At 44.7% G+C, this 12,787-nt stretch overlaps 1 protein-coding gene across 1 annotated transcript in view; it reads right to left on the bottom strand.

Moving 5' to 3' along the window:
* LOC141063311 (uncharacterized) overlaps positions 1 to 12,787 on the bottom strand; it is a 29,165-nt gene that overhangs the window by 12,011 nt on the left and 4,367 nt on the right. Inside the window, exon 4 of the mRNA XM_073557366.1 lies at positions 58 to 207. Within this exon, the coding sequence (XP_073413467.1) occupies positions 58 to 207 (150 nt within the window). The remainder of the gene's footprint in view (positions 1 to 57; positions 208 to 12,787) is intronic.

Raw genomic sequence — 12,787 nt, 5'->3', positions numbered from 1 at the left:
CATCTGTTATTCCCATAGATAAGAATGATGTAATGTGACGTCATCAGAATCTCTCACCTCTCCAGTGAGACGGAAGAGGATCTCTAGGGTGAGGTGTAACATCCTCTCCGCCATCTTGTCTCTGTCTATATCCGTCCTTGATGGGTAAATCAGGAAAATTCTCTTCTGTAGAAGATCTTCACTGAGAGGATCCGATATTGTAGAGACCTGAATGAGAAGAAGATGATCCGATGTAACATCATAAGAATCCTGTGTAATAATACAATTACTGGCGATAATAAGGGAAACATATGAGATTTATTATTTTACAGTGTTTAGTTTTGTTCCCTGACATCCCCCCAGTTCCATCACTCTCATTCCCTTCTTTTGAGGTCCATACCATCAGACTCTTCCGTCCCTCACAGTAGCGGTCATATACCGTCCTCCAGGCTCACCCACGTCTGTTGTGAGTACATTTGCCCCTTCACCTGTGATGTCTGATGAACTCCCTCTGCTGGTGAAGGGAAGTAGTGAAATTGATTTGGATGGGAAGAACCTGTCATCTGAACAGGTGCAGTGTGATTGGACATCCGGAATCTCTGAGTGGATATAAGGCAGCCGACGCCCTGCAGGGTTGCTGGTGATCCTTTCTGCTCTGAGCTCTGGCATCCAGTTTAGTTCCTGTCTACTAAAAGCTAAGTTTTTGCCCTGATATTATTCCATGAGATTTTGTCTGGTTTACTTAGTGTTTGCGTTCAGCCAGCCCTTGCTGGGACTGGCTGAATTCCATTTTTGTCTCTGATCAGTTGATCTCTTTGCTCTGGTTTTCAGAATATACCTGAGTGCTGATAAAGAGTTTTTGAAGTCTAGCGACTTCAGGGCCTTTTTTCCTATCAGACTGTTGGGACATTTTTGGTAGGGTTTTTGCGGATTGCAGCCAGCATCTTTTCTGTCCTTTCCCATCTAGTTAGTTGGGCCCCATCGTTTGCTCAGCCTGTCTTTCTGTCTGCGTTTGTATTTTCATCTGTTTTTCACCGACAATACATGTTGGGGGCTGTCTATTGCTTTGGGGTCTGCTCTGGGGCAGTTTAGATTTCCTCTTTCTTTCTTTAGGCTTATTTAGCTCTCCGGCTGTGACGAGGGGTCTAGGACCACCGTAGGAACCCCCCACGGCTACTGTTAGTTGTGGTGAATAGGATCAGGGGTCTGCAATCCGCTAGTTACCAACTTCTCAGGTTTTCTGGACTTAGCTTGTATTTTTGTTTTCTCCTCCTCCGGTGACTCATTCATAACAGAATCACCAGCCATACCGCAGATTCTAGGGTACTCAATAGCAGGAAAAAATTGTTTAAAAAAAAAAAGTGTCAGAATTTTTTTTTTGTGTATATTTTTTCCTCTATTTCTCTGAGGCCGTAGAGGGATTTTTTTCTTAATGGTGATTAAGCAATTGTCTGATTGTGTGGAGCAGCTCGCTGCTGAAGTGCGGGGAATTTCCGCCTATCTTGCTCATTCACATGCTGCTGAACCAAAGATCCCTACTCCTGATGTGTTTTTTGGGGATCGGTCTAAATTTTTGAATTTTAAGAATAATTGTAAATTATTTCTTGCCTTGAAGCCTAACTCATCGGGGAGCTCTGCGCAGCAGGTTAAAATTGTCATCTCTTTGCTGCGCGGCGATCCCCAGGATTGGGCGTTTTCTTTGACACCTGATGATCCTATTCTGGCTAATGTGGACGCATTTTTGTTGTATGATGAACCTAATGCTATTGATCAAGCTGAAAAGGCCCTGTTGGCATTGAGCCAGGGTCAGGATTCTGCAGAGTTGTACTGTCAAAAATTCCGAAAGTGGGCGGTCCCTACTACCTGGAATGATGGTGCCTTGGCGGCTCTCTTTCGGAAGGGTTTGTCAGAAACCGTAAAAGATACTATGGTGGGATTTCCTGTTCCCTCTGGTCTTGACGATTCTATGTCATTAGCCATATAGGTTGATCGGCGTTTACGTGAACGCAAAACTACACGAGAGGTGTTGCCACCTGCTGAACAAATGTCTGAACCTATGCAATGTGATGGAGTTTTGTCTCGGGCGCAACGTCAGGAGTTCAGAAGGCGTAATAAGCTGTGTTTTTTCTGTGGAGATGCCTCTCATATTATTTCTGTCTGCCCTAAACGAGAGAAACGTTTTGCACACACATTTGCTGTGGGTGGTGTTCAACCTAAGTTTCTTCTGGCAGTTACTTTGATCTGCTCCCTGTCCACATTTTCCGCTAAGGCTTTTGTGGATTCGGGAGCGGCTCTGAACCTGATGGACTAGGATTTTGCTAAACGTTGTGGGTTTCCTATGACACCTCTGCGGACGCCTATCCCTTTGAGGGGTATTGATGCTACTCCTTTGGCGAAGATTAAACCTCAGTATTGGACCCAGGGGGTAATGCGGGTCGCCCCAGACCATCAAGAAAATTGCAGCTTATTGGTGTTGCATAATTTGCATGATACCATTGTTCTGGGTTTTCCCTGGTTGCAAATCCATAATCCAGTTTTGGATTGGAAATCTGTGTCTGTGGTGAGTTGGGGTTGTCGGTGTGCCCTTAGTGACGCTCCTGTTTTCTCCACCTCTCCCTAGTCGCATGATGTTCCTGACTATTTGGCTGATTTTTATGATGTATTTAGTGAGAATGAGTCTGCGTCTTTGCCTCCTCATAGGAGTTATGACTGTGCAATTGAGCTGAGCCCTGGGTGTAAATTTCCCAAGGGTCGTCTTTTCAATTTATCTGTACCAGAGCACGAGTCTATGTGATCCTATATTAAGGAGTCATTGGAGAAGGGTCATATTAGGCCATCCTCTTCACCCTTAGGTGCTGGTTTTTTTTCGTGGCCAAGAAAGATGGTTCATTAAGGCCTTGTATTGACTATCGTTCCCTCAACAAGATTACTGTTAAATATCAGTATCCGTTACCCCTGATTTCTGATCTATTCTCCAGAGTTAAAGGTGCAGCTGGTTTACCAAGCTTGACCTCAAGGGGGCGTATAATCTTATTCGCATTAAGCATGGGGATGAATGGAAGATGGCGTTTAATACTCCGGAGGGACATTTTGAGTACCTGGTGATGCCTTTTGGGCTCACTAATGCCCCTTCTGTCTTCCAGTGCTTCATGAATGATATTTTCTCCCCATCCGAACGTAACTATGATGTGGGGAATCGGGAACTGTTGGCCATGAAATGGGCATTTGAGGAGTGGAGACATTGGTTGGAGGGAGCTAGACATCAAGTCGTGGTCCTTACTGACCACAAGAATTTGATTTACCTTGAATCGGCCAAACACTTGAATCCTAGACAGGCTAGGTGGGCCTTGTTTTTCACACGTTTTGATTTTGTGGTCTCTTTTCTTCCGGGCACTAAGAATGTCAAGGCAGACGCCCTCTCTAGGAGTTTCCTTGCTGATTCTCCTGTTGTGACTAAGCCTGCTACCATCTTAGGTGAGGGGGTAGTTCTTTCTGCCATCTCGCCCGATTTGAGACGTGCTCTGGAAGAGTTTCAGGAGGACAAACCTGAGCGTTGTCCCATTGGAAAATTGTATGTTCCAGACCAGTGGAGGAAGAGAGTAATGTCTGAAATTCATTGCTCTGCATTGGCTGGTCATCCAGGTATTTTTGGTACTAGAGATTTGGTGAGTCGGTCTTTTTGGTGGCCCGCCTTGTCTCGTGATGTCAGGAATTTTGTGCAGTCCTGTGGGACTTGCTCCCGGTCTAAACTTTGTTCTCACTCTAGTGGGTTGTTGATGCCTTTGCCGGTGCCCAGGAGGCCATGGACCCATATTTAAGTGGATTTTACCTCTGATATGCCTGTCTCTCAGAGAATGACTTATTTGGGTGATTTGTGATAGATTCTCTAAGATGGTCCATCTTGTACCACTCCCTAAGTTGCCATCTTCCTCAGAGTTGGTGCCCTTGTTTTTGCAACAGGTGGTTCGCTTGCATGGGATTCCTGAGAACATTGTGTCTGACAGAGGAGTTCAGTTTGTTTCTAGATTTTGGAGGACTTTCTGTTCCAAGCTGGGTATTCAGTTGTCCTTCTCCTCTGCGTTTCATCCTCAGACCAATGGGCAGACGGAGAGAACAAACCAGACTTTGGAGCCTTATTTGAGATGTTTTATTTCTGCTGATCAGGATGATTGGGTTTCATTTTTGCCCTTGGCCAAATTTGCTTTAAATAATAGAGCTAGTTCTGCCACTTTGATGTCACCTTTTTTTTGTAACTTTGGGTTTCATCCTCGATTCTCTTCAGGGCAGGTGGAGTCTTCTGCCTGCCCAGGTGTTGACACTGTGGTGGAGAGAATGCACCAGATCTGGGACCAAGTGGTGGATAAGTTGTCTCTCTCACAGGAAAAGGCCCAGCGGTTTTCCAACCGGCATAGGACCATTGGTCCCCGGTTTAAGGTGGGTGATATGGTTTGGTTGTCATCAAAGAATATCTCTATGAAGGTGGCTTCTCCAAAGTTTAAACCTAGATTTATTGGACCTTACAAGATCTTGGAGATTCTTAATCCGGTCTCTTTTCGTTTGGCTCTTCCTGTTACATTCAAGATCCATAACGTGTTTCATAAGTCTCTGTTGAAGAGGTTTGTTGAGCCATTAGTTCCTGTGGTGGCACCTCCTGACCCTGTATTGGTTGAAGGTAATGTGGAATATGAGGTTGAGAAGATACTGTATTCTCGTCTGGCTAGACGGAGACTCCAGTATTTGGTTAAGTGGAAGGGTTATGGCCAGGAGGATAATTCTTGGGTCCCTGCATCCGATATTCATGCCGAAAGATTGGTTCGTGCTTTTCATCGGGCCCATCCTGATCGCCCTGGTGGCGTGGATGAGGGTTCGGTGACCCCTCCTCAAGGGGGAGGTACTGTTGTGAGTTCATTTTCCCCTTCACCTGTGATGTCTGATGAATTCCCTCTGCTGGTGAAGGGAAGTAGTGAAATTGAGTTGGATGGGAAGAACCTGTCATCTGAACAGGTGGAGTGTGATTGGACATCCAGAATCTCTGAGTGAATATAAGGCAGCCAACGCCCTGCAGGGTTGCTGGTGATCCTTTCTGCTCTGAGTTCTGGCATCCAGTTTAGTTCCTGTCTACTAAAAGCTAAGTTTTTGCCCTGCTATTATTCCATGAAATTTTGTCTGGTTTACTTAGTGTTTGCGTTCAGCCAGCCCTTGCTGGGACTGGCTGAATTCCATTTTTGTCTCTGATCAGTTGATCTATTTGCTCTGTTTTCAGAATATACCTGAGTGCTGATATAGAGTTTTTGAAGTCTAGTGACTTCAGGGCCTTTTTTCCTATCAGACTGTTGGGACATTTTTGGTAGGTTTTTTGCAGATTGCAGCCAGCATCTTTTCTGTCCTTTCCTATCTAGTTAGTTGGGCCCCATCATTTGCTCAGCCTGTCTTTCTGTCTGCGTTTGTATTTTCATCTGTTTTTCACCGACAATACATGTTGGGGGCTGTCTATTGCTTTGGGGTCTGCTCTGGGGCAGTTTAGATTTCCCCTTTCTTTCTTTAGGCTTATTTTGCTCTCCGGCTGTGACGAGGGGTCTAGGACCACCGTAGGAACCCCCCACGGCTACTGTTAGTTGTGGTGAATAGGATCAGGGGTCTGCAATCCGCTAGTTACCAACTTCTCCGGTTTTCTGGACTTAGCTTGTATTTTTGTTTTCTCCTCCTCCGGTGACTCATTCATAACACACGTCCTTGACCACTTTTCAGCCTGTCTGCCGCACTTCATGTCCTCAGAACTACCAACTCTTATCCTGGGAGACTTCAACATCCCCATTAACAGCCCTACTTCCACATCTGCATCCCAGCTTCTATCACTAACCACCTCTCTCGGCCTCTCACAGCGCTCAACCTCTGAGACACACAAAGACGGTAACACCCTTGACCTTGTCTTTGTCCGGCTTTGCTCAATCTCCTACCTAAATAACTCACCACTTCCCCTCTCTGACCACAATATTCTCTCCTTCACGCTCACAAATCCTCGCCCACCCCAGCACACTCCTACCTATCAAACATTCAGAAATCTACAAGCCATTAACCCTCAGACACTTTCAGACTCCCTACAATCTTCCCTATCCCAATCTCCTCTTTTTCCTGTCCTAATCTGGCTGTTCATCACTACAACACACTCTTACAACCACCCTTGACCAGGTAGCGCCCCTCACCCTCAAAACCTCCAAACACAGAGTAAAACAGCCCTGGCTCACATCGCAAACTCAATTTCTCCAGCGATGCTCTAGGAGTGCTGAACGCTGACGGAGAAAAACCCGCACACCAGAAGACTTCATCCACTTCAAATTTATGTTAAGAACCTATAACGCTGCCCTTCACCTCGCCAAACAGACCTACTTCACCACCCTGATCTCCTCACTAGCCAACAACCCCAAGAAACTTTTTGACACTTTTCACTCCCTCCTCTGGCCAAAAGCACAAGCCCCTATCACAGACATTTGTGCTGATGACCTGGCCTCCCATTTTATAGAGAAAATAGATAATATCCGTCAGGACATCCGCTCCCAACCACCAAGTGCTGTGACTCCCATCCCTAATTGCATTTCCCCTGGCTCACTTTCCACATTTGATCCCATCACAGAAGAAGAAGTCTCCAGACTCCTCTCTTCTTCTAGCCCAACTACATGCACTACCGACCCCATTCCCTCACAACTCCTCCAGTCTCTCTCTCCAGTCATCACAACTCACCTAACTACAATCTTTAATCTCTCCCTCTCCTCAGGCATTTTCCATCCTCCTTCAAACACTCTATCATTCTTCCATTATTAAAGAAACCTGCTCTCGACCCATGATGCACAAACAACTACAGACCAGTCTCCAATCTCCCCTTCATCTCTAAACTCTTGGAGCAACTAGTCTACTGCTGCCTTACCCGTTACCTCTCCCCTCACTCCCTCCTAGACCCTTCACAGTCTGGCTTCCGACCCCTACATTCGACTGAAACTGCACTCATCAAAGTGACCAATGACTTTCTGACAGCAAAATGTAACGGTGAACACTCTCTGCTCATTCTTCTTGACCTTTCTGCAGCTTTCGACACTGTTGACCACCGTTTCCTACTCCATAGGCTCCAGTCACTAGGCATTAAGGAAATCTCTCTCTCCTGGTTCTCTTCCTATCTCTCTGACCGCTCCTTCAGTGTTTTGTTTGCTGGCTCCACGTTATCTCCTCTTCCTCTCGCTGTCGGGGTACCTCAGGGCTCAGTCCTTGGCCCCCTTCTCTTCTCTCTCTACACGGCCCCAATTGGACAGACCATCAGCAGATTTGGCTTTCAGTACCATCTTTATGCTGATGATACACAACTATATACGTCATCCCCTGACCTTACCCCCGCTGTACAACAGAATGCCAGTGACAGACTGTCCGCAGTCTCCAACATCATGTCCGCTCTCTATCTGAAACTTAACCTCTCAAAACCTGAACTTCTTCTGCTCCCGCCATCTACTAACCTCCCTAAATCTGTCATTTCCCTCTCCGTGGGTGGCACCATAATAACACCCCGGCAGCAGGCGCACTGTCTGGGTGTTATGTTTGACACCAACCTCTCCTTCACATCCCATATACAATCTCTTGCCCGCTCTTGCCACTTACACCTAAAGAACATCTCTAGAATCCGCCCTTTTCTCACCAGGGAAACAAAAAAAACCCTCATTGTCACTCTGATCCATTCCCGCCTGGACTACTGCAATGCCCTATTAATTGGCCTCCCCGCTACTCGACTTTCCCCTCTCCAGTCCATACTTAATGCAGCAGCCAGGGTCATCTATCTGGCTAATCGGTACTCGGACGCGTCCGCTCTTCGCCAGTCCTTACATTGGCTGCCCATTCATTATAGGGTCCAATTCAAAGTACTTGTTCTCACCCACAAAGCTCTCCACAGTGCGGCACCCCCCTACATCTCCTCCCTCATTTCCGTCTATCGGGCTAGCCGACCGCTGCGCTCTGCAAAAGACTTTCAACTAACCTCTGCACTAATCCACGCCTCCCACTCCCGACTCCAAGAATTCTCCAGCGCTGCGCCAATACTCTGGAATGCTCTACCCCAAGAAATTAGGACTATCCACAATTTGCACAGTTTTAAGCCCTCTCTCAAAACACATCTATTCAGAGCAGCCTATCACGTTCACTAATCAAAGTCATTTTATGTGCAAGTGTGAATATGTAGCCCATTCACTATCTCTGTCCCCCACCTTCTCAAGATGGCTGAACCATCATTGTAAATACATCATTGTAAATACACACCTGTACTTTGTATCTCCCCCACCTCATTGTAGATTGTAAGCTCTCACCAGCAGGGGCGGCTGATTTTACTTTAATTATTGTATTGTTAACGTTGTTACTTATGACTTGTGTTTTGAAACTGTTAAACTGTAAAGCACTGCAGAATATTTTGGCGCTACATAAATAAAGATTATTATTATTATTTTATCTACTAATAAAACCTATATATTTAGGCCACAGACAACAAGCAGTTTCCTCCTCGGAGTCGGCAGCTGAACACGTTCCTCATAGACTCATCTTCCATAACGCTAATTCTCGTCTCATTACCGACACTGGAATCGGCATTAGTAATACTGCAGGAGATATTCATTACACGCGACATGAGAAATAACTCCTTCATGATGAGGACGACATCTTCATCTTCTACTGCGGCTCTAGAGACAGATGTGGCCAGAGTCGGTCACTGCCTCCATCCCCACCGGCCGTCTATATGAAGGTTTCCCGTCTTCCCCGCACTGGAATCTTCCATCACGTTAGATCTCAGCTCTGAGTCACACACAGAAGTTTGAGGCTTTTAGAAAAGATTTTTTGTTTCCACAAACACAACGGACAGAAATGATCTGATCCCAAAGTCTCCATGTACAGTGATTTATGGGGTTTATTTCTGGCCTTAGGCTTTCCTATATTACAAGAAAAACTCCAGAAAAAGCCGATATTAAAATGTTTCTCAAGAAAATTGGCTCCAACAATTCTTGTAAGAAGAAAAAAATAACAAAAAAGCAGAAGATACATTTTATAATTTTTGACATGTTAAACATTTATTAAAAAGAAATTAACTCTTTTTTGCCCCAGAACATAGATGTACACCGCAGGGACAGCACAGGAGGGGCTGCAACAAAAACCCTGAAAAGCAAACATGACATCTAAGAAGGTGTGACAGAGTTTGGCTGAATGCCCCCCGCCTCCAAGTACTCGATAGTATGGGGCGCCCTAGTTACTGCGATACTTACATGCCTAATAATGGGGTCTGGGCTGCAATGTATGAAGGTCTATTAGGCCGGGCCAGAGGCAGCGTCCAATAAGTTACCTTATAACACCCCCATACACATTAGGCTAAAGTTACATGAAAGCACTGATTTCGGGGGATTGGCCGACCATATAATGTATTTGGGGGCCTCCCGACAGATGATGTCAGGGCAGAGAAGGATCTGGCATCCTGAATTTCAGAGGATTATCCGTCTGTTCTTCCTGTAGATAATCCTCCTCTAGAGGAGTCTGGAGGCGACTCTCTCATACAGACCACAGGAAAGCTGGAATATTTGTGTGTATGGGGGAGTCGGGAGAGATCGCTGTCTGCCAAATGACTGTTCAGCCAACTCTGATCTCATGTGTATGGGGCCGTTAGTATTATGTGGCGACCCTGAGGGTTCAGTCGCCACAGAGGTACTGCACCTCCTCCTGAGGTGTGGTACCCCACTATCCAGGTAAGGTGGAGACACCTGACCACACTCCAACACCGGCACCCCCACACCACAAAGTAGTGTAGCAAAGCACCCTTTGGTGGCTCCCTGCTTGGAACACGAAACGTGCTGGGAGGCGGGTGGAGTTTAGTTTGCACTCAAAAGAGCGGGAAGAGTTTAGGATTTGGTCAGTCTGACAGAGTCAGAGGAGGAGAGAAGATCCCCGGAGTGGGATGGATGGAAGGAAGTGCTGCAGCCGACCTCAGTGACCTGGGTCCGCTGGCACAGGAAAGAGACATTATAGAAAGCCTGAATCTCCATGAGAAGGAAAGGATTGTACGGAACGTAAGGAGAGGAGGACTAAGGATTAGGGTTAGAGGAGAAGCCTTCCCAAGTTCACAGCGCAAGGCCGGGGTCCGGTCCCCGAGGTTGTATGGATACTAATGGTCCTGCAGCAGACACCGGCGGAATAGTAGTTGTCACCACTTTATTCCTACCCAAGACTTGCATCGTGAGTGAGCCGGGACTAGGTAGTAAGGAGTCCCCGAAGCAGGCTACTAGCTGTCTGCCGTACAAGTAGAGTTCATAGGAACATCTGACAGGAGGAACTCCAGTGTAACTCAGTACTGTGAGTACTTCACTATAGGCGCAACAAGGGAGACGTTCAGAAAAGGCATATGTTGGCGGAGTGTTGGAAAGGAGTACTTCATCTTGCCTGGAAGTTGGCTGAGCTCCTGACCCAGAGGACAGCACGGATGCAGGCCCTTGTACCACAACAGACTGTGAGTAAAGCTTTGGAACTACATTCCCTGGTGTCCTCCACTTATTCCTGCGTCCACCTGCTCAGCACTGCTACATCCCTCGCGCCTGACACTGCACCATCTACGTGTCACTTCACCTACACTGCCCTTGGACTACAGCCCTGCCTGTTGAGGGCTATTACATCATTGCTGCACCACACCATCTGTCCCAGAGGATCTGTCTGCAGCGTCGGCTTAACATCTTCATTGCCGAACACCACAGGTGGCGTCACGAATAGTGTTGAGCGATACCATCCGATATACAGAAATATTGGATCGGATTGGATCGGCCCGATACCCAAAAAAGTATCGGTATCGCCGATTCCGATACCGGAAGTCCCATTCAAGTCAATGGGACATAAATATCGGAATTAAAAAAGCCCCTTTCTTTCCTTGTACATCCAGTTCGGGAGGGGGGAAGAGTGTGGGCGGTGCGTGGGCAGACACTGTGCGTGTCTGTGTGTGCGGGCGGGGTCTGTATGGGCCTCTTGGGGGTCTGTACGGGCCTGATGGGGGTCTGTGCGGCCTTCCGGCGGTCTGTGCGGGCCTCTCGGGGGTCTGTACGGGTCTGATGGGGGTCTGTGCGGGCCTTCCGGCGGTCTGTGCGGGCCTCTCGGGGGTCTGTACGGGCCTTCCGGCGGTCTGTGCGGGCCTGCCGGGGGTCTGTGCGGGCCTGCCGGGGGTTGTGAGTATGTGCAGGCATCGTCCGATGGGACTACAAGTCCCATCGGGCTATGACTGCTACAATGACAGTGATTGACACATTAGCCAATGATGGGACAGTAGTAGTCCCATCATCCGGCTAATGTGTTGAAGGTAAAAAATAAAAAACATACATACTACATACATACATACAGACATACTACATATATACAACATTCATACAACATACATACATACATACTTCATATATACTACATTAATACAACATACATACATACATACATACTACATACTACATGCATACTTCATATATACTACATTAATACAACATACAGACATACTACATGCATACTACATATATACAACATTCATACAACATACATACTACATACATACTTCATATATACTACATTCATACAACATACATACATACTACATATATACAACATTTATACATACTACATACATACTACATATATACAACATTCATACAACATACATACTACATACATACTTCATATATACTACATTCATACAACATACATACATACTACATATATACAACATTTATACATACTACATACATACTACATGCATACTTCATATACCGTATACTGCATTCATACAACATACATACATACTACATACATACTTCATATATACTACATTCACACAACATATATACTACATACATATTTCATATATACTACATTCATACAACATACATACATATATACAACATTCATACAACATACATACATACTACATACTTCATATATACTACATTCATACAACATAGATACATACTACATACATACTACATATATACAACATTCATACAACATACATACATACTACATGCATACATACTACATACATACAACATACATACTACATTCATACAACATACATACATAGTACATACTACATACATACAACATACATGCTACATACTACATACAATACATTCATACAATACATACATACTACATTCATACAACATACTACATACATACTACATACATACAACATGCAACATATATACTACATACATACTACATACATACATACTACATATATACAACATTTATACATACTACATACATACTACATATATACAACATTCATACAACATACATACTACATACATACTTCATATATACTACATTCATACAACATACATACATACTACATATATACAACATTTATACATACTACATACATACAACATTCATACAACATACATACTACATACATACTTCATATATACTACATTCATACAACATACATACATACTACATATATACAACATTTATACATACTACATACATACTACATGCATACTTCATATACCGTATACTGCATTCATACAACATACATACATACTACATACATACTTCATATATACTACATTCACACAACATATATACTACATACATACTTCATATATACTACATTCATACAACATACATACATATATACAACATTCATACAACATACATACATACTACATACTTCATATATACTACATTCATACAACATAGATACATACTACATACATACTACATATATACAACATTCATACAACATACATACATACTACATGCATACATA

Source organism: Dendrobates tinctorius, unplaced genomic scaffold (assembly GCF_039654945.1).
Source record: "Dendrobates tinctorius isolate UK_male_01 unplaced genomic scaffold, ASM3965494v1 ptg000249l, whole genome shotgun sequence".
Lineage (NCBI taxonomy): Eukaryota > Metazoa > Chordata > Amphibia > Anura > Dendrobatidae > Dendrobates > Dendrobates tinctorius.
Note: the sequence above shows the minus strand (reverse complement) of the source record. Positions and strands in the feature narration are given on the sequence as shown.